Source organism: Callorhinus ursinus, unplaced genomic scaffold (genome assembly GCF_003265705.2).
Source record: "Callorhinus ursinus isolate GAN/ISIS: 27379988/994484 unplaced genomic scaffold, GSC_fseal_2.0 scaffold2, whole genome shotgun sequence".
NCBI lineage: Eukaryota > Metazoa > Chordata > Mammalia > Carnivora > Otariidae > Callorhinus > Callorhinus ursinus.
The window spans coordinates 11,368,982-11,395,431 of NW_027397064.1; the positions used below are offsets into that span (position 1 = coordinate 11,368,982).

Below are 26,450 nucleotides of genomic sequence, written 5' to 3' on the forward strand. Positions count from 1 at the left end.
CTCAAGTTCTGAGTGAGGGGGTTTAACTTGGTGCTACCAACTTCAACCTCAACATGACTGATCATATCAATTGTGTAAACTCTAAAAGGAGTAGAGTTGTCATTGTTTCATTTGTTCACAACCAAATCCCCATCATGGGTAATAATGGCTGACATATAAGCACTCAAGAAATATTTATTCAGTGAATCAAATCAAGTATTTTAATATGCTAACTTTATATTTTAAATATACAAAAAGTTCTTAACTATTAAAATAACAAGTGCTTTTTTTTTTTTCCTATCCCAGTGTCATGAGTAACTCCTTTCAAGGACCCTTGTGATGAAATATTGCCGAGGAATCAAGTATTGAGGTGTCAGTGTCCTGTGTGGGGTACATTTGAACTTAAGAACAGATACTCTTCTATTGTCTCTCTCTCTCTCTCTCTACTTCTCTCTCACTTTCCACCATCCCCTCTCTCTCTCTCCATTATAAATATGGTATCATCCAGTGTCTACCCTGAAGAAAGACTAACAGAATTTGGATAGGTATACTACCTAAAACAAAGTACCTTGTTAAGCCAATATGTCCTTTTTTTTTTTTTTTAACATAGCTGAGAAGGTAATTTGAAACATATCAAGAAACTTAATTCAATATAGTGTGGCAATAATAGTTACCCTAAGGAAAATGTACCAGAAAAAAATCAATTTAAAAGCCAATTCACTGTTTGACCTTAGTGAATTCATTTGACCTTCGTTGCAACCAGTTAAAAGATTGGTAGGAAATGATCAATAAAGAACAAAGATTTCTAAAAACCTAAAGTCCCCTACACTGGGCTGTAACTATGAAGTTTGTTCTGTTGTAGGGAACATACTGCCTCTTTGGTGTTAAGTATGTGAATCTAAGTTAAATGGATTAATTCCTTTCATGGTACATAATACAGCATAGTGTTTGCATAGTATCAAACTGACAAAAAGTAATTTAATTAAGAGGCTGTGTTGCATTTGTTTTGGAATCAGAGAAGCCTGGCTTGAGTTTCCACGATCTGTAACTACTATCTGTATAAGTTTAGAAAACTCTTGTAAACTTCAATTACTTTATGTAGAAAATGAAGATAATCATAGAGTTGAGGTAAGAATTAAGTAAAACATATTAAAAACATTTCAGTGTCTAGCATGGAATAAACCATAAATCAGTCATTATTAGTACCATTATTGGTGATATTCCTATTATGATAAATTTTAAACTTAAAGTTAGTAATGACATAGGGCATCACTGTATGCATTTTGTGACTTAAATCATTCCTGACTGCTTTTATTTCATGCCCTAATCTTTCTTTTTCTCCTTCTTATAGTTCTCACACATTGCTAACACAGGTTATCTTGCTATATTTTATGCATTAATAAAAGCAGTTTTAATTTATTTTGCAACAAAAGGGAGTTTAAATAAATATGTAGATGGGAAGATATAAATCATAACTATATAAATAATATACATATTTACAGTAATCTTGGGCTATGAATTATAAAATGTCACAAGATCTCATTAAATCTTGTTTTATGGTGATGGAAGAGAGGAAGGAGAAGGAGTAGACAGCATGCATAGCCTTTGGCCTGTTACTGTCTACAAAGTGGTGGGTGTACAGGAGGACTTCAATGAGTGTCTGTTGAATAAATCTGTAAATGAAGCCAGCGAATATTATTTAATACTTTCATGTGCAGAGCAATGGGCCAGGCACCTTGGGGAATAAAGGATTTACAACAAGCAAACCTATCTCCTCTTTCTGAAACTTACCATGTAGTATTAGAAGAAAGACTCGAAAAATAAATAAATAAATAAATACACAAATAAATAAATAAATATTAGAAACAGATGGCATTTTAACAGAGATTCAAACACAGCACAGTGTGTTTGTATGTGCTAGGGGTGGAAATGGATTTTTGAGTGGCAGACATCAATTCCAACCTGAGGAATATCTGACAGATGCCTCGTACTATTACTAACAATGAAGATTCTGAGTAGCACCTGGACACTAATTTCTGAGCAATGTCTAGAATAGTTTTTCGTTTAATTATGGGCTACCCAGGCAAAGGAACGCTATATGCAGTCATAAAGACGCACGCAACACCCCTGAGCTGCTCTAGCATAATCCTGGAGCACCTGTGTCTCAGTCGCTTAAGGGTCCAACTCTTGATTTTGGCTCAGGTCATGATCTCAGGGTCGTGAGATTGAGCCCTGTATCAGGCTCTGTGCTAGTGTGGAGTCTGCTTAAGATTCTCTCTCTTCTTCTCCTTTTGACCCCCAGCCTTGCTCTCTTTCTCAAAAAAAATTTTTTTTAAATAACTAACCAAATAAAAAATAATACAACCCTGTTCTCATAGAATATTGACCACTTCAGGGGACAGATGGGCACCCGATCACACAGAATTGATTCAACCAAAAGCTGAAACTTTCTTCCCACACTAGCACAGTTTGCCATGAGGTGCCTATAAATAACTGTGGAGTAAGGATACGAAACGATGCATTTTTGTATTTGGTCCTGTGGATAAAATATTATTTCTGCTGAGCATGACACAATTTCCAATGTGTGAGACACAGGTGAAGGTGATTCTCTAATATAGTTTTCTTGGTACCAACTTCAGATTCTAAACATATGGGAGGCTGTGGTGAAGAAAGCAGAAAGGATAAAAAGGAAGAAGTGGAGGAGATTGTAAAGGAGGAGAAGGAAAAGCTGTCCAGTCCTGAAACCCAAGCTGATAAAATCAGAATCTCTGGGATTGGGACCCAGGCATCAGTAATAGATAAAATAGCCTGAGAGGAATATAATGTACTGCCACGGTTGAAAACCACAGCAGGGCAATGATCAGGGACAATGCTTCTCAAACCTTATTGAGAATAAGATCATCTGCATAGCTTGCTGAAACAGATCCATGAGCCCCAGCCCCAAAGATTCACGTGTCTTGGCTCCAAAGATCCATCCAGGATGGGCTTAAGGTTTTGCATTTCTAACCAGTCTCAAGATAATTTGATGTGGTCCACCTGTGAAGTACAATCTGAGTTTCAGTGCTCAAGAGTATGCTACCAAAGACTCCTTGAAAATAGGCAGAAAAATGAGTCACCTAGGAGTTGTTTGTTGCTCAGTAGACGGTCTATGGACAGGCAGCACCAGCATCTCCTGGGATCTTCTAGAGATGCCAAATCTCAGACTCTGATGAATCAGAACTTGTATGTTGTTACCACGATCTGCAGGTGATAGGCATTTCCTTAAAGTTTGAGAAGTACTTCTCTAATTCTCAATTTTGACCCCTTTGGAGTCACTTGAGCACTTGCAAATCTCACAAGGCCTGTGACTAACCCCAGGAGGCTTCCTGGACAGGAGGAGTTTTAGAAATTGCCAGCAGGGCTCTTCTGTGCAGAAAAGTTTGAAAAGCACAACTCTAGAGGACATGATTTGAGGTGATATTGTACAAATTTTTTCCATAAACTTCTCTTTTTCCAATCTCCTAGTCTGTCACATTCTATTAATAGATACTCACTTGTACATGTTAATAAAAATCCTCTCAAATACAAACGGCCATAGGTGGATGTACATTGTTTTATCAGTCATTCCCATCTTAGTGTTAACATAATTAGACTCTGAGATCACAAAGCTGGGAACAAGTGAGTCTTACTGGGAACTGGGAGAAGAGAAGAGATGATATAGATTAGGGGGTCCTTCTTATCATGAGCTGAGATGGACGGAAGCATGAAACATTGACGATATGGAATGTGATTAATTATTTCCTGTTCAACCCAGAAGTAGAGTGCCCACAGAGCACTGAGTGGCTGGAGGAGGGGCTAAATGGTGGGAATAAATTGGATTTCTTTTAAGAAATGCCCATGAAAAGAATTTGAGGAATTATAAAATTATAAGAAATTACACTGAAATTGGGCATGTGGCAAAAGATGTAAGTGGTGATGAAGTAGCCATTAGAAACTATTAACTGGAGACTATATTGTCACACATGCACTTTTTTTGTGAGCTTGCTGAGCTCCAGAACCCTGTTTTATATATTTCAAGTGCTCAATGATGTTTTAGTTATGGATACCCCAGTAATGTTAACCATACTAACTTGCTCCCTATTTAAACTGGATCAATTCCAGATCAATTCCAGAGGTATGACTGAATAAATGAACATGGCAAATACCCACCCAATAAACGTTTCGTCTGCATACACAGATCTAAGATGGCTCGATTTTTTTGTTTTCCTTTAATGCCTCCAGAGTACTACAGATACATGCTGAGTCATTTAATTGGAATTAGGAGCATATTGAAGAAAGAAAAATGTCAAGTTTCCTCTTATTTAGTGGCTCATCTGTTTAGGGCAGAAGCCAAGTGGTGATTGAGGACAACTGAGGGTCACATAACAAAATTGAAGCATTCAGGTCCTCGCTATTCACCCGTGCGTGTCTGCTATAATACAGGTCAGTCATGTCAGAGATCGCTTCCAAAGTTGAAAGATGTGTGTGCTTTTCTTTGAAAGGCTCTTACTAATCTTGCTTCTCAGCGAATAAATACAGCAACAGCAAAAGTCAACTAATTTAAACTATTGCTTTTATTATAATTACACGGGAGCACAAATAAATAAGCACAAAAGTATTGTAAAATATTGCCAATGCACTAAAGAAAACAAATTGTTTTCAAACAACATCTGGTTACTTCAGTAGTATCAAAGTACATTTATAATTACATGTTACCTAAAAAAATCAAGTACAAAAATTAAGAGAAATTAAAACATCAGTGTTTACATTATTATGTATATAGAAATGGCTAACAACACGTGAATAGAGAAATCTGTTAGCTAATGCTTATTTGCACAAATTTTCAGGCACATACCTGACATTTTTAATGAGTTATGAAAAATGTAATATGACATTCAGATTCTTAGATACGGTAAACATGTTATGTTGGAATGGATGTTAAATGGTTTCTTTTAAAAACCCTGTCTTTTAAAAATGTAGTGCCATTATCCACTAAAAAACATATTATTTTATATCATTTCTTCAATAGCTATTTGTTTTAATTTCTTGAAAAGAGCAAGAAAGTAAACGTACAATTGCTAAATACGTAAACACATTTTTAGTGCAAGATAACAAGACCTGTGACTTTACTGTGCTTTGTTTTTTATAATCACAGTGCACTTTACACCAATTGCTACACTATAAATGTTAACTCAAGGAGTTCCAAACAAAAGAAGTGCATACTAAACATTTTCATATATATTATATACAGTATGTATACTGTATGTGGGTGTATACACATGTAAATGTAGATGTTTTTAGGGTGGGCAACCCAGTCATATTTGGGAACAATTGAACACTTCAAAAAGATCTTCATCTATATTTGATTGAGATTAAATCCAACACTATTTCTGTAAAGGTGTTCCCCCTTAAATTTGAAACTTTGTAATATTTAAAGGGAAGTATAATCAGACTTTTTTTTCAGGTTACACACATTTTGCTACAATGTAATTGACCCAAATATCAAAGGGTTTTAAATCAATCCAAACAACAAGCCACAATGTTCAAGTCCAACATGGCAAACGTGTTATCCTTTTACTGAGTTACGTAGACATCAGTACATATCCTATGTGTACATATAGAGTCTTATACATAAACATATTTTATACTTAGACATTAACTTTAATATGTTTTAGTATTTTATTTTGACTGTACACTTGATCTGGAAAAAAAGAGAGAATACCATATATAAACACATAAGAGATGTCAAACACGTGATATTGTATAACTGCTTAGAAATAATTGGCTTTGTTTTGAAATTTTAATGATTGCATAATTAAGCTCCTTGAAGGCAGGGACCATATCTTTTTGAATATTTAATTCCAGTGCTTCACAGAATTTTGAAAAACAACTAATAGATAAGTTTCTCAATGATGAACTGTTAATAATAAATTAATAAATTGTCCACATCCTACAATTAGCTATCTATTCTCCTATTGAGGGAAGATGTAGTGAGTTAATCTTAAATATTATAGGTACTATTTTTTTTCAGTTCCATTTAAATCTGGAGCACAACAAAGTAGGATTTGTTATTCTATTGTACTTCTTTTCCTTTGAAAGGGTAAACTGTGTCTCATCTCAGATTACCTACTGCTTAAATCACAGGAATTTTTATTTTTTTAATTTCATAGGTAGCCATAATTAGCTTACAAGCTCTTTTCTATTTTAGGGAGGTGACTCACTTTAACATATAAGTGATTAAAATTGCATTGTTAATGTGCATTGTTCTGATGTCTTATTTAGTTAGTTAAAACACTAACCTGAAAGTGTTGTTTAGTTTTATTGACTAGATTCCTAAACTTGCTCAAAGAGTCAAATCAAATTATATGTGAGGATGAGGCCTAAGCCAGAGTGTAGTAAGAAAACTGTTTCTCTATTCTCTAGAAGCATTCAAGAAAATGATTTGGAACCTCCATGTTTGAAGTCCTAGTGTCACGATCTTGAAAAGGGAAGTTGTATCTCCTTATATCCAGACAATTTCCAGATATTGGAATGTGTATATTCTTTAAAACTGCAAATGTGAACCTCTTCATGTTTTGTTTTGCTTCACTTTCCCAAATATTTTGTATGGGGTGATCATTAACCTTCACTTACACAAATTGATCACTCACTCCAGACATGCTCCCACGGCATGAATACGGGGAAAGGAACAGCAGTGTTCACATGAAGACCTACCGTAACAGCTCAGAAGGTGCTGGCTTCTGGCACTGAACAGAAATGCAGGATCTCCTTCCCATCTATTCTAAAGAAATTTGTCTCTTGTGTGCTAAGAAGTTTTTCCCATAGAAAAGCATCTTGCTGACAGCCAATAAAATTCTGTTTCTGTAAAAGCTGTCGGGAAAAGACCATTTCTCATACGTATGGGCTCTTCCCACCTGATAACCATGCCATGATACCATTTATTCTTTGGCACTGATAAAAAATATGGGCTTTATCTTTCCAGAGTGTTCTGTCAACGGAATGTTTTATCATCCGACCAAATTCACAACTGACGTGTCCTGATTGACTGCCCCCAGAGAATACGCTGATTTTTCTCCTCTATCCTAATGACCTTTTCTCCACATAAAGAAAAACAACACAAAAAGAAAACGAATGATAGAATGGAACTCGCCACGTCAGTGAAGCCGCAATGAACAGTGGGTTAGGCACCCAAGAAACGTTATTGAGTCAAACATCAGTGAAGCAGCTTTCCCAGATCTTTCAATGACTCCCCATTGAAAGGAAGATTTGGAGAAATTAAACAGAAACGGTTGCCTAAGGTCAGATTTTCAAACAAGCTGCCTTCTCAGAAAATAACTTGCTTGAAAAAAAGAGTGCATGAAACCTGGCAGCAACATGAGTTTGGCAGAACAAATGGGAATGACTGAATCCAACACAAGTCATTTCAGTACCTCTGCTTCCTTCTTGACAAGTGGCCAGCATTAAAAAATATCTTCTGCCTCATTCAGAGAGATATGGGAAAAGATTGGCATCTGAAAAACACACTTAGATATGTTACTGAAATATAAATTTCAAAGGAATTATCCAATCATTACCATACCGAGCCTGAATATACATATACATACACCCAGATCATCATAAAGATGCTGAGAATTGATGTCTTCTACCCGATTGACTGACTCGAGTATATGTGGTCATAAGTAGTTAAATTAAGCTAACATTTTATTTCCATACTGATTTTATCTTAATACATCTTCATCACTCTTAGATTGGTACTCCATTGATTGTTGGGTTTGAAACATAATCTCTAACTGGTGAAATATGGCAGTAGGATTTACTTAGGCTACTTAAGATCTCTCCATGATTTCCTGTACTTGTGATCCGCTTCTTCTTCTTCTTCTTTTATTTTAACCACCTCAGTTATACAAGCAAAACCTAAAACCTCAGTAAACGTTTTATGTATACAGTTCTCCTGCTGAATACTCATTCACGCAAAAACAACAGATACACATGCTCCCACTTACCCTTTTCCCTTATTCTTTCAGAATTCTAATTGGACATCAAAATATACATTGATTATAAAAGATTAGAAAATTACTTTTTAACATTTCAAAGGCTTGAAACGAACTATTACTGATAAAGCATCACTAGGTTTTTAGCAATAGAGATTACAAAAATCCCCTCACTCCTTTATATTTGGTTTTATCGAGCAGCACTGTACTATTGCTGTCAAAACCCTTACAAGGAAAACCACTATGACAATAACTTCAAACACATACCTTTTCTCTCAGAAATATAATACTAAATTGATTGTTAAAGAAGAATCACATACTGTCAATTTTAGGAAGCATAAATAGTAATTTAAATATACAAAATATATGAGATAGTTTCCTTTTTATCCATCCGTGGCAATATTTATATGTAACTAACAAGTTATTCTTAAAAGATATATAGGAATTTGTTTAACTTAAACTTTACCACCACATAAAATCGAAGCCACCCCATCCATCCCCTAGCCCCTGCATTTCCTGTTTCTTCCTTGAAACAAAATAAAATAAACAAGTGGTCATAATTCTTTGGTCATGGTGTCAGAATCCGTAAGAATGGATGTGACGGTCATGCACAGAAGACTGCGACCCAAAAATGTGGTGATAACAAGTTTGAAAAACTTAAGAAATTCTAATTCATTAATGGACCTAAATTTTGCAAAAGATTGGCGTTTAGTGTACTAAAATATGTAAACGTATCAGTCTGAATATTTATTTCTCATTTTCTAGGGGAAACAAACATACACGTGAAAAGTTACTTAAAAATAGTGATGGCAGTGGTTATAAAGCCACTGGTACCCCTTTCTTGAAAGCAGTCGTGCTATTTAAGCTTTCGATTCCTTGTTCCTTCCATTGTCACAGTGAACCCTGGTCTCCTCCAATCAGATCCATGATGCAAGGACACATGTCCTGAAAGTCATTTCTGAAGGAAATGTTTTCTGCTGGGATATCCAAATATATCCTAATAACTTTCTCTGGAGTCTGACTAACCATTGCTTAGTATAAACAAGACAATATTGAAGAGAAATTCTTATAAAGCCAATGTAGCAAAAATATTGGTGTTGATGTAACGTGGACGTCCAAATTATGCATCACATTTGCATTCTTTTCCGGTCAAACCCTTAAAAACTTACAAAGCAACAGACGTTCTTAACGAATATGATACTTGACTTCTACATTACTAGCACCAGGTCATATATTATGTGATTGAACATGATTTACAGCTGTGAGCTCTCATACAGAAGCCAAATGTGGACAGAAAAAAAAATAATAACATCTTAAATGCAAAAATTAATACTAAAAGGCATCAAGGGATTACATATAAAAGAGATAACAAACCAGTTAATACCGAAATTATATCATCTAGTAAAACTCTTGATATTTCTGTAATTTATATACGTATAATGTGTATTATTTCAGGTGTCACCCATAAACTAGTAAAATATTTACATCTTAATATCTTTTGGATTCAAAATAATCCGGGATAAATAAGTGTCTTAATTGCAAAGATACAATTAATATACATTTTATCAAGAACTTGCCATGAGTAGGCACAGCTTCCCGTGGGCTTTCCAGGGAAGGATTGGCATTCCATTCCGACAGAGAAGATATGTAACAGTTACTTATCACATGACTGAGTCGACCTCCCTCTTCACGTAAAGTGATGTGGAGCTCCCGCCGTCCTGGCCATCCCGTGCACAGTCATATGGCAGTATCCCAGAACACCGTTTGCTGCTTAGAATAGGGTGGAGGGCTATACTTCTTTGCCCCTGCGTTCTTCTTCCAGCTGGGCAGGATAGGCATGCTATCCTGTTTGCAAAGCCCCTTTTCCGTTTTCTGTCTAGCTTTTATTTCCTTGCACAAGCAACGCTTTTTCTCAATCATCTCAAGCATTGTATGGTCTCCATGAAACCACGGCATGCATGCCACCTAGCAAAAAAGAAAGAGTGAATACAGAAGCAAAAAATGGAATGAAAGCAATTTTTTTTTTTTGCACTGTGCTAGTAGTTGTTCCAAAAAATGTCAGCTGTTTGTCTCTGTAATTCTTACAAAGCGAAATTAAAGTATGGGAACTATAAATAAATTTTGTACTTAGGTAAACTTTTTGTGACATAATCAAACAATTATTTGGGCAAGAATATTTTTCCAATATGTTTCAGGAGCTCACAATATGGAAATGACCCTTTCCTTTTTGAAAGCAATTTGCCTAGTATTTACCTATTACTTTTATGTCAACTCCATCATCTTATAGGTCCCAATGTATCTAAGTTCAATTATCGGAACTACTTTTCAGGAGATCTCAGATGAATGTGATCAGTTTTGAAGAATTTAAAGACCATTTTTGTTCTTGAAATAAAACTTGGGTTTGTTTATAAAAAGCATATGAATTAAGGCTTTTCATAATTCTTCTACCAAAATGACTTTGCATGCATTTAATGCTTGGAATTTAAATGTTTAAATAATTTTTTGCAAAGAAATTCTTCTATATTCTTTGATGCTTCAGCAAGTATCTAAGTTAGAATCATTAGCTTGTGCCATCATACTGACCCAGGCCCCAATTAGTTCTAGCACTTCAGAAAAACAGATTCATCAGGTCAATTATATATCAGGAGATGATTCAGAGCTGACTATATACTGAAGTATATTTCTGGACAGATGAACGCTGATCCCAGGTATATGTGGTCATGTCCCCTAATAACTGTTCTTTAGAACAGAACTACAGAGTTGAGTCTCACACGAGGACAGTAATGTGATTGGGCCACGAACCCAGCATGAGGAAGCTTCCACTTAATTGTCTAAGCAAATCTACTCTTTGGCTTTAAGGGTTAAATAGCTCATTTGGAGTCTCTGAATTAGATGTTACAATTTTAGTACAAAAATCAGAGCAAATACTTAAATAACATTTACTCTATACCAGATCCCATTCTAAGTACTTTGCATAGTCTATTAAACTCACAACAATGATGCTCTGAAATAAGTACTATTTATTAATGCATAATGATGAGTAAAATGAGATTTAGAAAGATTTAGTAACTTGCTTAAGCTTACAGAGCCAGCAAATGGCAGAGTCAGGATTGGATCCCGACAATCGTTTCTAACACTGTGCTTTTGACAACTATTCTGTACTGACTTTCAGTGTATATGTAGATGTGGAAAGGACTGAGAAGACAAATTAGTACAACACCCTCAATATACAGACGAGGAAGCTAAAACTTCAAGAAATTACATACGTTGCCCAAAGCCAGGCAAGTAAGTTTCTGGCGTGAACAAAGCAAGATTGACATTCTCATGATTCCTAATCCTTTATGGAGTGGGCAGGGTCTAGAGCCAGAAGACAAGAATTCAAAGCCTGGATGTGTCAAATTTCTCCCAGTCACTGCACTTCTTGGTTTCTTTATCTGAATAACTGAATTGGTAATATCTCAATTTCAGTAGTTGGTGTAAGGATTACATTGGATGATGAAAGTGAGGTCATTTTTCAAAACACTAAACGACTGCTTAACTATTATTATTGTAATACTGACAAATACCTAGGAGTTTTCCATACCTGCTTTCTGTCACACATATGCAAAGAGCTCTGTATATGTTACATTAAATCCTCCCAGCCACCCTGAAAGCTTGAATGTATGTATATGGTACAAGTAGGAAAGCAGTCTCAGAAAGTTTAAGAAGCTAGACCAAGGTCACAGCTTACTACATGTAATACAGACCTCTATCAAACTCAGATCTGTCTGACTCCACAGTGAATATTCTTTCTACTACATCTCCTGATTATTATCTAGAAATTATAATAATAGTTATTGTCATAGATGCTACCATTTCCAGACAGTACTCAAGAAATCCAAATATACTTGTGGCTTTATGAGAGAATAAATAGTGTGTATTAAATAAATCCAAATCAGTATTTTGGACTTGGAGTCCAGAAGACGGCACTTTTAGATTAATATCTTGTATGTGCCTAACTTGATATAACGTTCCTTGAGAAAAATGAGCTGTGTTTTATGGCCACCAGTGTTTGGTTTTTAAATGAAATTCTAGATATTTGTTAAATTATTCCAAAAACCAATAGGCTTTTGTCCCAACAGAACATCGCCAAAGTGGCTCAGAAATTTTTCAAAAGATTTCTAATATTTTATAACTCGATAATCCATGCAATAAAAATACAGTAAGTCTATTTTGGTGGAAATACAAGCAAAATTTATTGAGTGACTATAAACCCTTAAAATGGATTTATAACATAGAGTTTCCAGAGGGCAGGCCCCAAATTTTATCCACCAGCAGCCCCAACATGCAGAACAGAGTCATTAAGCTCTTGATATAAGTTTTATAAATGAATAGACGCCACCATCATTGAACAGTTTTTGTTAACTCTTAGAAAGCTCAACAGATCATTTTCTTTCAGTAAAATCTCACTGGATTTTACACATTCCAGCAAAATTGCAAAACCTCCAACCTTCTTTCAGGTAAGATATTTACAGCATCACTTTGATATTTGCATTGTATTTACTTTTCCACACAAATCTTTTATCATTTGTTACTTAATTTTCTTTACTATTTAAGAGTGAGAATCAGCACATGTCACTGCAAAATAATAATTCTCCTAGATTGCTCTAACAACAGTATCTCCAATATATTTCACAGTAGTCATTACATTTCTGGAATGTAAAACTGCATTACTATAAGTGTGAATTTTCTGTCAATTAGAAGTTTGTACTATATAAATGTGTCAATTTAAGAATAATCCATTCTTTAAAAAAATCTAAAAAATAAAAGTTTAAGAATAGTTATAAAGTATGATTTCCATATTCTTTAGATTTTTATTTTAAAATAATTAAATATTCTCTTGATTGATATAATGGTTTAAAATATTAATAGAAGAAAATCAACCTCTTTTTTTCAGAATGCCTATAATATTAAACTATTTTGGTGGTCAATACAAATTCTGTAAGAAAGTGTTGGTCATATATGAATGATGGCTAGATAGTCTAAGAGAATTTAAATATATTAGAAAATAGCCAATTCAAAAGTTTTAAATTTCAATATTTTAATAAAGCTGTTGAAGAGTGCTATAGAATCATCTCATATTAAGCTGTTATTGAACCTTTTCTTTCTCATTTAAGATACCCAAGAAAGTTATTACTATATTAAGATGAGATAAATCCTTTTTGAACATGATTCATTTTTGGGGAAGACAAATCTACTTCCCATGTTTACTTTTATATAGCATGTGTTTTTCTTTTTTTTTTTTTAAGATTTTATTTATTCATGAGAGATACACAGAGAGAGAGGGAGAGAGGCAGAGGGAGAAGCAGGCTCCCAAGGAGCAGGGAGCCCGATGCGGGACTCGATCCCAGGACCCTGGGATCATGACCTGAGCCGAAGGCAGACGCTTAACCATCTGAGCCACCCAGGCGCCCTAGCATATGTTTTTCAATATTTCTTTCTGGAAGGTGTATTCTCTCTTTAATTCCCAGAATTAAACTCCAACGTTACCCACTATGGCCATTTACATGGCAGAATCTCTCCCCCTAAAACAAGTCTAAAAATTACATTTCACTCTGACAGTAAGATGTTTCAATTTATTACTCTGTACATAACAAATAACATATTAAGCAATTATATGACATGTGTTAAGAATACTACCCATAAAATATTTCATGATTTTGCTGCGGTTTTGTTTTGTTTTGTTTTATCACCAAATTCTTCAAAGCTTTTTAAAATTTAGCTATAAAATTCCATTTCACCTCACCCCAGAGTTAAAAGAACTCTGGAATTTGATTTACAACAAGCATGCATTGGGAGACAATTGTAAGACAATTGCTCAATTGATATGAATACAGTTACATCTATTGGACAAGATTTTCATATTAACATGATTCACCAGAGGTAATATTCTTGGCTAAAAATTGATGGGGATAAAATCAAGTGAAGTTCTTCCTTAAGGTAAAACACAAATCCCCCCATCCCTTACGTGCAGGCTCCACACAGTGACATCTTTCCAGGGAATACAGTATGGAAAGGGGGAGGAGAGTAACTTAACAGTGGATAGCCCGGCAAACACTACCTACACACACCAAGTGATGGACAGTGATTAAGTGATGTTGATCGTACGGACCCTGGATACAATATTATGAGAAAGGCACACTGCCTCTGTGTTCCTCCTTCCCAAACCCATAATATCAAACTAACCATGAGAAAAACACCAAACCCAAATTGAGAAATACTCTACAAAAGACCAGTGCAGAAATCCTCAAAACTGTCAAGATCATCCAAAATATAAGGAAATTCTGAGAAACTATCACAGTCTAGTGAAGGCAAATGAGACATGATAACTGAAATTAACTAATGTGGTATCCCGGAAGGGATTCTGAAACTAAGAAAATCCAAATAATGAATAGGCTTTAAAAATACTCTTTCAATATTGATTCACTGGTTGTGACAAATACAGTATAGCAACGTAAGATACTAACAAAACGGGAACCTTGGTGTGGGGTATACAGGAACCCTCTGTGCATTCTTTGCAGCCTCTCTATAAATTTAAAACTACTCTAAAGTTCAAAAAATATATTTTCAAAAATCATCTGAAGAGACTACATTCTTTACAAATGCTAATTGTAACTTATCTTTCACTCTTTAGATGGAAGCAACATGGTATAATGGAAAGAGTTCAAGGACTTGATTGGGAACCTCAGTGTTATGTGACACTGAAAAGTTATGTATGTCTTTGAACTTGTATGCACTTCCTCTATACATTGTATATATATTGGTACATAATTCATATACACATAGTATATGCATTTGCATATATTTCATATATATTTTATGTGTATTGTATATACTTTATGTACACATTACATGTATTGCTACATATGTCATACTTCACATGGTTGTAGAAGGCTGTGAACTAAATAATGTTGGCAATTGGTTTGAGAAACTAAAGTGCCAGACACTGCTAATGATCTTAATTACTAATCCTTTAATCCATGAAGAATAACATAAATGTCAAGGAGTTTTAATTTACCTCAATCATTACTTTCTCTAGGAAATAAACTAAGTACTTCCCGATATTGAGTATATTTTATCCCAAGAACAAAGGAATGATAATACTGTTCAGTAATACATCGCCATACATTTTTTTAAATATTCAATTGCCGAAATATGTAAACCATAAAGAGATAAAAATACTCTAAAATAAGCACTGCAACACTAGCATTTCAACACTAAAAATGACACCAGAATAAAGTTTATACCAGCAGGCATATCTCTATCAATTTGATTTTTGTGCTTCGTGAGTTAGCATATAAAAAATATAATAATTTAACAAAAACTTAGGGGACAAAGCAATGTCGAGCAAGTGCCTTGTTGGCCTCAGAATTAAATTCAACTATTGTGAATATAATTTAATTTCTTAAACAATAGACCTAACACCAATACTAATTTTCAGATGCTCCTGGGTGGGGGTGGGGATGAGAATCAGTTCCAGGCTGTTCTCTCTGTGACAATTTCTCCACCCCTATAACCCACATTATGAGAAATCATTTCCAATGTGGTGAATGTAAGACTTAATCTGGCTGAAAAAGAAATCAAAGTCACCAAATTTCTTTGAATTTTCTATTTACCCTGCAGAAAATTTCTCCAGGAGAGCATGGATAGCATTAGTGGGGCAACAGGGAAGGGCAGGCATGAAGTCTGTCTGGTGAGATTCGAGAAAGGAATGCTAAGTCTTCAGTTATTATGGGGGATAGTGAGTCTGCTACATCTGTGCAGTCCCCATCCTTAGGTGTCAGGAGATCAGCCAGAGGTGTTAGTGAAACTAACATTGAAACTGTTCTTCCTCTCCCATGTAGTGGGCAAAGAGATTGATACTTTAGTAACAAAACATACATAAAAAATAAACGTGTAAGTAACTGTGGCCTTTTTATGTGTATCTTCAGGATAACGGACAGGAATTGGCAAAACACAACCCACTTCCCAAATACAGCCTATTGCCTGTTTTTGTACAGCCCATGAGCAAGAATTTTTGTTTTACGCTTTTAAGTTGTTGAAAAAAAAAAAACCAAAAGGAGAATATTTTGTGATACATGAAAATTATATGAAATTCAAATGTCAGTGTATACAAAGTTTTAACTGGCACACAGACATGGCTATTTGTGGACATATTGTCTATGGCTGCTTTCAGGTTATAGAGTTACATAGTTGGGACAGAGATCACACATCCCACAAAGCCTAAAATATTTACTGTCTGCCCCCTTATAGAAAAAGTGATAATCTGCTACGTAAGTGGCCAATTAACCCTTGAATTATGTATATTTTGGAACTAATAGAAAACCAAAAGGGATAATACTAATATTGATGCCATAAAAGGGGCTATAAAACAAGTCAAGAGCATTGATTCATATGTGCTCACATATTTTTCATATCAAGTTTGGCTCATTAGATTTGAAATCAGCTCTGACAATTAGTTTAAAGGAAATATTTGAGAATGTCAACTACACATTTTACAATTTCATCTTTAGAAGGAATAAAAAGAATGTTGGAATTAAATAAAGTAGATTATCTGGTGTAAATTCTCTAGGTAAGAGACTTAACATAAGGTCAGGCCCTTGTTTTAATAACCTTGAAGTAGTCATTTGTGATGTGTTATTGTAGGGATTTGACTTCAATATAAAAGTTGTTTTGAGAACTTTAAAACAATAATTCTAGTGAATTATATTTGTTTTCTTCTTCTCCAAATATATTTTGGGAAGAAGATTTCAGCTTTACATAGTACAGGCAACAATATAGGTCCTCAATAAACTTCTGAAAGTGACATAACATAGAGATGGAAGGGTTATAATTACCTTCACTTGTTAGCAAATTCACTAATAAGGTTGCTTTATTTCTTATCAAATAACAAGTGACCAAGTCCATGTTACTTGATCCTTACACAGAAAACAAACAAAAAATTTGTCTTTTTCTTTTTTTAAGATTATTTATTTATTTGTTTGAGAAAGAGAGATCGAGAGTGAGCATGATCGAGGGGAGGAGCAGAGGGAGAGGAACAAGCCGGCTCCCCACTGAGTGTGAAGCCTGAGGTGGGGATTTATCCCAAGATCCGAAGATCAGGACCTGAGTCGAAATCAAGAGCCAGACCCTTAACCGACTGAGCCACCCAGGTGCCCCCTTGTCTTTTCTCTTTGAATGAGTAAATTTTGCTCCATGTATCTATTATAAAATAGTTGATATTTTTAAAGCATACAGAAGTGACCCAACATCATAGTATTTTCTATGCTCAGTGTTTGAAAGGTACAGTCAAATAATCCATATGGCATTATAATTACTTATAAACACCATTTGTTCAATTTCCAAAAGTATAAATTCAAGGTCAGGAAGATGATTCTACGCTAATTGATTTTTTTTTCCTTTTTTTTTTAAAGGAAGGCCAAAGTGAAGCCCTTTGAACAGATAATACAAGCATACAAAACCGAAACACCAAAGTATGCAGTACCAAAAAAAAAAATGTAAAATAAGTGTAGAATACAAAAAAACAGATAAGTGTGCAATACCAATAAAAGATATAATATGTGTGCCATATCAAACAATGGAGAATCTAAATATGCAATACAGAACATAATACAAGGTGCAATACCAAAAAAGTGGGCACTTTTCAATTTCATGGGCCTGGATTTGATCCCAAGGCTTTCAATCTCATTTTGGTAGCATTGCCCAAGTTAGTTATTTTGTTTTCTTGCCTGAGTTATTATGGGAATTAAATATTCCTCACGTTATAGTTTAATGCTGTTATTTGAAACAATAGCAACTTTGGTATATCTTTAGCTTTTTTGATAGTTTTTTGCCTGTATTTTTTTTTCCATCTTTAATTCTGATTTATTGATTGGGTACTTCTTAAATTATTCCCTTGTACTCCTCTCTCATTCATCAACAATGTTGACTCAGAACCTATGCTTTATGAAAGAATTATTCCACAAGTTAACAACTGAGGCATGTACTGGAACTGTAGATTTTACCTCACATGCCTAAATTCCACTTTAAAATATAAATATATTGATAAAATGAGAGCAACATCTTGATTTCAGAGCTGCTTTTGAAAGCAACATCATGGGCATACATTAACCCCACCTTCTTTTCTAGATCTAAAGATCCCTCTTCATGTATAAATTCTGATCCAACCAGTAGGCATATGAGAAACATCACATGTTGGTATTTCAAGCCATAGAAGTTATTTGTTTTTACATATTTGTGCTTGCTTACATGATCAATTATGTAAAACTCACTAATCAAAAAGATTTAAAAATTATAAGTTAATAAGACAATTACATGGCTTTACGGTGACTAACATAACATAATAAAATAAAATAAAATTAAAATAAAGACAAAATAGAGTTTAATGTTAATGTAAATTGCTCATTTTCTCTGCCTGCAAAATGAGGACAACAACCAACTCTTCAGTTTTATAGTGATGTCCTTTAATCAAGACCAAGTCACAGGTCATATCCAAGGACAGAGGTTGATTTTAACTACCGTGCTACATAGTGACAAGTGTAACTGATCCCAAGCTCCTCTAATACACTGTGCTTCTTTCTCAAATAATAACAGTTCTATTTTTGTGTGTGTTTGATTTCCTATTTTCTTAAGAGACAGTATAAGACAGATGAAATGGATAACATGACCTGGTTTTACCACTTATTTGTTGTGAGATGTGGGACAAGTCACCGAACCTTCCTGAGGCCTTGTTTATCTGGGAAATGAAAATAATAAGATCTCAAGTATGTTGGGAGGAATGCAGGTGACTTAGCATCTATTACAAAGTGGGCACAAAAATATAAGCTCCTGGGGCGCCTGGGTGGCTCAGTCAGTTAAGTGTCCAACTCTTGATTTCCGCTCAGGTCACGATCTCAGGCTCATGGGATCTAGCCTGCACTGGGCTCCACGCTCAGCAGGGAGTCTGCTTCTCTCCCTCTCTCTGCCCCTCCCCCCGCTATCTCGCGCTCTCTCTTTTAAATGAATAAATAAATAAATCTTTAAAATTTATTTATATACAAGCTCCTCTACCCCCAGTAGACTGTGAGCTCCTTGAAGACAGGAGCTCTGTTGTTAATCCTCATGTCCTTAGCTGTCAATACAATGGAAGTATGTATTAAGTGCTCATGTGATGCATGAATTAACAGACTGGAAGGGTAATGCTCTCTGAGTGCTTTCAGGAAAGGCGCTTTGGAAATTTTTGACTTAACAAATGATTTTATTTCACTTTGGTTCCATTGAATTCAGCAATATCCTGAGTGTACAAGGTCAAAAAAATTATTTCCTACAATTTTTGAACCTCAGGAAGCATCAGACCTCAAACTCCGCCCTCAATTCCAGGTGAGCCATGCCCTGGATGCTCTATAGTTGAGAGCATCTCTCTCAGACTCTGGGGTCTTTGAATCCTTGGGGCCTCAAGGATTCATATCCTTTGAATTGTGCGGCCTCAGAATCCTTGAGCCTTTGGCTCAGGTTAAGTGATACACCCATGGTCCCTAAACCTTGGCATGCACTTAACATCCCCTGGGAGCTTGTTAAAATGAACATTCTTAGTCACCATCCCCAGAGATTCTGCCTCTAGGTTCTGGTAAAGTGGGTCTCAGGCAACTGCATTCAAATGGTCCAAAAAGCATTTAATTCTCCTTCAGAAATGTTTCTCAGATCTGTCATCTACGTTTACATTTCCAGTGTCATGTTCTTCATTTGGTTCCTGGACTATTGAGACTACCTCTAATGCTGTACTTATAATCCACCCGCCACAATCTGCCCAAGTGCTGTGAAGCCCCCATAAAGCCATAGTACTCAATGGCTCCCCATTTCCTGCAGAAAACAGTTCATGCTCCAGATCCATCACAAGTGAACTTCAACATTGTCTTTTCTGGCTAATTATTTTACCCACTGTTTACTTCATATTCCTGCCATACCAGGTTATCATAACTCACCCAACACCACAAACACATTATTTGCTTCCATTCTTTAAATCAAGCTATTTTCTTATTCTGGAACTTACGTTACAGTCTTAGACACTTTTTTTAAGACATGATAATAAAAACAAATTATTCATTATGAATACCTTTTACTTTGCTGTTGTATTATAATTGCTCACATTTGGTTGGGTTTCATTTTTTAAATGCTGTAAGTAATATCTCAACACTTTATGACTTTTTCCTTCAGAAATCCACTCACACAGTAACACAAGTCAAGGGTCTGAACATTTTAAGGCTTTCGATGTAGCTATAGCTTATTTGTCTTCCAGAAAAGTTAAGCCATTTTCTGTTCCCATAAGCAGTGTGGGATTCATATCATGTTAGCACTGGTTGTGTTACCAACAGATACAAGCAAGCAAACAAACAAAAAAATCCTGTAAATAGTATGTGTCTAGAAGAACCCTTTGATTTCTACATTTACTTGTATTAATAGTGAGTTGAATGGGCTTGAATATTTCCAAAAGGTTTAATAACAGAACAGTTGATTTAGCCTTAGTTTATTCTTTTTTTTTCCCCTAATGAGGTGGTAGTTTTACTTACTAATTTATACTTTTTAAATAAGTTTGGGGAATTTATGTTTTATTTATCATAATAATTTCCAATGTTTGGCACTTTATAGTCATTTATGTTATTCCAGACAGATGTTCCTAATTTTTACATAGTCAAATCAATTTTTTTTCAAAATGCCTCCATTTTTTATTCTTTAAAGTCCCTACCTTTTCAATAATAGATAAATATATTTATATTTTTCAAGGCTTGCAAACTCTTTAATTTATCCTTTACTTCTTTGTTGGTATTTTTCCTTGTCGCTGAAAATATGTTGCTTAGAAAGGGAAAATATATTTAATATGAAAAATGAAACAGAAAGTAAAACACTGAAAGGACAGATTTTACTTCTTAATCCTCTATGAGATAAGAATCTGCTTTTATTTATTTCAAATATTTCATCAGCTGTTAAAGCACTATTTGTTAATCATCATGGTTGAGTCACATTTCAAATTCTAGAAGTAATTCTGTACTATAATCTCATTTTATGAGGTGATAGCTGGTGTGACATTGTTTGAATTATATGTATCAGTTCTACTTTAATGAAAATAATGTCCAAGTGAAAAAATTGTGCTTCCCATCTTGAAATTGCTCTGATGTGACCATTATCTTCTTGAACCATAAATCTATATGCATACTCACATACACACCTAATCAGTCCTTTGCATAAAAAAAATACTGTTTCATTTTCCAGCTTCAGATGATGCATATTTTGGACAAATGTCGTAATTTATTGTAACAGTCTTCTTAAGTGTTTCACTTAGGAAAATATTTAACAATTATATTTTAAAAAATCATATTTCATTAAAAGAAAATAAAAATCTGTTCTGAAGACTGTTTAGAAGTCTATCATAAGCAAATACACATGCACACATAATACATACTCATACATTTCATATATATTCATGAACATATGTAAGCATATATATATAAATATGTACCATACATTAGTGTATATATGTATTTGAATATATTTGTGTATATGTGTATATGTCATACATCTATGATTAAATTATCGAAAATTTCTAGAGATCTCCTGCTTATCATGTTCAAAAAATATAATTCTAAAAGTTTTGCTGAAGAAATATAAGTGTCAGTAATATCACTGAGGAAAAAATGGTGGTCTACAGCTAATAAAATCTCAGATAATCAATAATTGAGATTATTGATTGATCTCAAGGAATATCAAAATATTCTTGAATGCTTTTACAAAGGTTCTAAAATAAGTGAGGAAGTTATATTCACCTTTGATCAAGTGACTTTGCGGTGAAGGACTGTCACAGTCTAAGGAACACCAATAATGTAATAAGCAGCAACTGTGATTTATTGTGCATAAACCATGTTCCAGGCACTCCGTAGGCACTTAGCATATATGAATTCCTTTAAAGCTTAATAATTCTATAAGCATGTCTTACTGCTATTTTTTAAATGATGAATTGAGGCTTGAAGAGGTTAAGTAGTAGCTACAGCATCATATTCCTAATAGAAGGCAGAACTGGAATTGGAATTCAAGACTTAAAATACAACAAATGTTAAAGCTTATGCTCTTATCATTACACTAGATTATCATACAGCTAATTATGATTAATGTGGCCCAAACTGGACACACACACACAAACACACACACACACACTCACACACACACACACACACAGAGTCATTATGGTACTTTCACTTCATTTAGTTAATGACTTTGGGGAGTGTGTTGGATTAAGTAAAGGTGGTAAAGCTTGTTGCTGAAAGATGAAAAGATTAGAGGATTTATAAACTATCAAAACTTTAGTGGAGAGGTGAAATTGTGACTTTATTATTTGTAATATTTGCCATTACTGTCATCACCACCACCTTCTCATCATTGTTATTAAAATTATGGGCACAATAACCAGTTTCTTCTCAGTGGGCAAGGCAGCATGTGAACACTCACCTGCTTCATTTCACTCTAGCCATACAATAACCCTGTGATCACCATTTTCTGGATGAGAAAATCAAGTTCAGAAGAGGTTAAAGATCACTTAGCAGCTGCTGGAGAGAGATTCCATACTGGGTGTGAAAGGAAATTAACAATAGAGCAGAACACTACAATCTCCCTCCCTGGGTCAGACCCTCTATCTATAGTGCAGGTTCCTTGTGTCTAACCCACAAGAATACACTCAGAAAGGCTTGTAATATTTTCACTTGATTGTCTTGAACATCCCAGGGTTCGACTGCAAAGGTATTTCTTCTCTGCTCTTCACTTTACCTCCCTTTGGCTTCCTTCTTGAAAACGCAACTACTAAAATGTTTAATGGATGGGGAGTCCTCATAAAAGATGTGTCCAAGTGGTGAATAATAGCAATTTCGATAACAAGAAGAATGATGGTTCCTTTCTTGCTATAGAAAAATAGCTCTATCTCATCTCACTTCCAAATGGCTCACTCACTGGTAGTGCTTCCATATAATTGTATACTGAGCATGCATTACCTGCTCTGGATACTACGCCACAGAAGTCCCTCCCTCTGAAGATATTTTTCTTGTTATTTCATCAACCACAACTGAAGTTCATTTCAATAAACAACTTTTTCCTCACTTCCACAGCAGCAAACGATGTAGTCATCCTTCCACACATACTTATGCTTCTCCAAGTGTTTTCACAAGTATGGTGAGATATGGTGTCTCCTGACTGAGTTGCACAAATGTTAGCTGATTCAATGAGTTGCATCAGGAGAAAAAGCAAATAGTAAAGTAAAAAAAAAAAAGTAAAAAGCTGCATAAAGAAAAAAGGCCAGGCATGTTTTTTATACCACCATGGAAGAAGATGCTAATTGCATCAAACCATCATTTCACAAATTCTTTGCTGTAGCAGAATTTTAGAGAACAAAATTTCACCATCAAGAAAAGTGAAGGTTCTAAACATTGTAAATGCATCACATTTTCATATTACAGTATGACAACTAAATGCAAAAGGCAAGTTGTCAAAATTGGGTGTTAACTTTGTATCTCTTATGAAGAAATACAAAAATGCAAATTGTCAATTGTATGTAATTTAGCACATGTTCTCTGGTGTAAGACTTGTCAAACATACAGTGGAAACCTATCTATCCAAAAATGCACCATCCATCTAGTTATGAGTGACATGGTATCTGCATCTTTACACATGTATACAGAGCATATCTACACATGTAATAAGTGGATTCTTTTGTGCAAGGATACAGAAAAATTCAATGACTAAGAAATAATGATAATATTACATGAGAAAAAAATTGATTTGTCATTTAATTCTCAAATGTCTGAAATTGCCTTAAAGTGTTGCTGTTTTAAAATGTGTAGAAAGTAGTGAAGAACACCTAATATAAGCATAAATGATATATGATGTGATATATCACATCATATATCAAAATGCAAGATGAGGCTTTTTAGAGAAAAGCTGATTTATGTCACATATAAAAATATTATATCTACGTCCATAGACAGGACCATGTATATTCTTAAAAAATATATAATATAATACAATATAATATAATGATAATAACATGATTATAATGTTAGATAATATAAAATTAATGTCAATCATAAAATAATACATAAATATTGTATAATATTTAAAATAATATAAAATATTAAATAAAAATATATATTATTCTTGATTTGGCTTTTTACCACTTTATAATTATAAAACTCTCTGCCCTTGGAAAGTAAAAAGGCTATAGAAAAGTTGTGATACATTTTCTCCAATTAAAAAGACACAACATATTTCTCAGCAATTAAACCTAATAATGACTACAGATATAATTTCAGCTGTTAATTGATTAAGCTAATTGTTTGTAATAAAGGAAAAAAAAACCCTCTGAGCAGGTTTCAGAATTAATTTATGTTTTTAAATGAGCAAGAAGTTTATAAGTAGAATGGCTTAAAGAGACATTCCCTTAAGGAACAAACAGTATTACAAGATAAAATTCAATTACAAGAAGTATATTGATGTTTTTCACTAAGTATATTCTCTTAATTGCTTACATTAGCATTAATTTAATTTCAAGTTTAATTTCATTACAAAATATTGGCTTTTAATAGTGCATATGGACTTGACCACAGATAAATTAGGGAGAGTCACATCTCAGTAAACATTTGTTTTATCTAGCAAAAGAGAGGGAGGTTCATAGGCAAGCAGAATATGCTAATCTTCAAGGAACAGACCTTCATAATAATCACTGGAATAGCTAACAATCATTCTTAGTTCTTATAACTTTGAATGAAGCTGGGTAAGTACATAAAATATATGTTTTTCTCCACCAGAACGCATTGCTCAAGATGAGCATAACTTTCTCAGAAAGGAGAAACATGCTTGCGATCACAAATAGTTCTGAAGCCAGCTTTGCTGTTTACTAACTATGGGCCAGTCTTGGCCTCAGGTTCCTTCTTCTCTCCTGCTTCCTGAGGTTTACTCACTGCCCAAGAAGACGTCCCTCAGGGCAGCTACAAAGGCAACAGGGAGCTCAGGTGACTGCTGTCTGGGAGAGGGATGCCCTGTGTAAGATGTGCTGGGCAGAGAAACAAACAAGGGTTTGCATTCAAGTTTCAGATTGAATGTCTTGAAATCTAATTATCAGATGAAAGGCTCTTATTTGCTGGTAACACGTTTCTCACGAGGGCAATTTGATGCAGTTGGCTAAAGTTTGAAAACTGGAAGGAATTGTTTATTAAATGGTAATTAAAGTCTTCACCATTGAGAAATGCCGGCTAGTTTAAAAACATCTTTTCTAAATCAATACTTAACAAAACGTCCAGGGATGTGACACAAACATACACTCTTTCTTCCTGAGAGTGACTGGAGGTATTACCGGGAAATGACTCTGCCATCCCCCACCCCTCCCAGCACCCACCTTTCAGAGAATTGTGTATGAGCCATAGTATCATTCTCTTCTATACATAAGGACAGCTTAAGTTCAAAAGTGGAATCAGGGAGAGGGAGAAGCAGGCTTCCCGCTGAGCAGGGAGCCCGATGGGGGACTCGATCCCAGGACTCCGGGATCATGACCTGAGCCGAAGATAGATGCTTAATGACTGAGCCACCCAGGAGCGCCTAAGAATTGCTTTTATCACGCCCTTTATCTGCCTTGAAGCGTCGAAGGGCTCCTGTTGTCAGAACGTTGTGTCTACGTAAGTTAGGTTACTATTGAAACATGTGGACCAGGGCGCCGGGGTGGCTCAGTCGTTAAGCGTCTGCCCTCGGCTTGGGTCACGATCCCAGGACCCTGGGACCCTGGCAGCCGCCCAACCGACTGAGCCACAGAATGATATTTTTCCAGTAATTTACATCTTATTAAAAAAAGATTTCTATGGATGGAGACATATCTAATTATGGAAATGACATGCAATATAATGATGAGATGACCTCTTTACATACTTTTCTTTTTATGAATGTGTAGGTTCAAAATTACAAAACAAACCCTAGTCTTTTAAGAGCCAACAGTCCATTTTCAGTTTTCAGGGAATAAATCTGCATTGGAGGGAACATTGGGGAAGTTATAAACTGCCTCAGCTTTTTATTTTTAAAAATAGGAATGCTAGTCTCTATGACAATCTGATTATGTGAGGTCAATGAAATAAAGCCTATCCTTATAATAAAGTTATATAAGTAAAAGATCAATCTCTGTAATTTAAAGATTTATGTTCAAAAATTCCTTGAATTAAAAAAAATATCTTGAGAAAATTGAGCCCTAGAACTCTAGAAAAATATAAATTATTGTCAGCCGAATAATTCAGGGAGCAGTGCCATATTTGGCATTGGTGGTAAGACAGGGTCTATGAATGAACAGTGACCCCTTGCCAATGTAAGAAAACCCCAGAATCAACCCACACTCCTGTACTCTATTAGTACTATCTTCTAAGGCAGGAC

At 34.9% G+C, this 26,450-nt stretch overlaps 1 protein-coding gene across 1 annotated transcript in view; it reads right to left on the bottom strand.

The window, feature by feature from the left end:
* Window positions 1–4,573: 4,573 nt before the first annotated feature.
* NYAP2 (neuronal tyrosine-phosphorylated phosphoinositide-3-kinase adaptor 2) overlaps window positions 4,574–26,450 on the bottom strand; it is a 255,859-nt gene continuing 233,982 nt past the window's right edge. Inside the window, exon 8 of the mRNA XM_025886855.2 lies at window positions 4,574–9,953. Coding sequence (XP_025742640.2) covers window positions 9,726–9,953 — 228 coding nt within the window. The 3' untranslated portion in view covers window positions 4,574–9,725. The remainder of the gene's footprint in view (window positions 9,954–26,450) is intronic.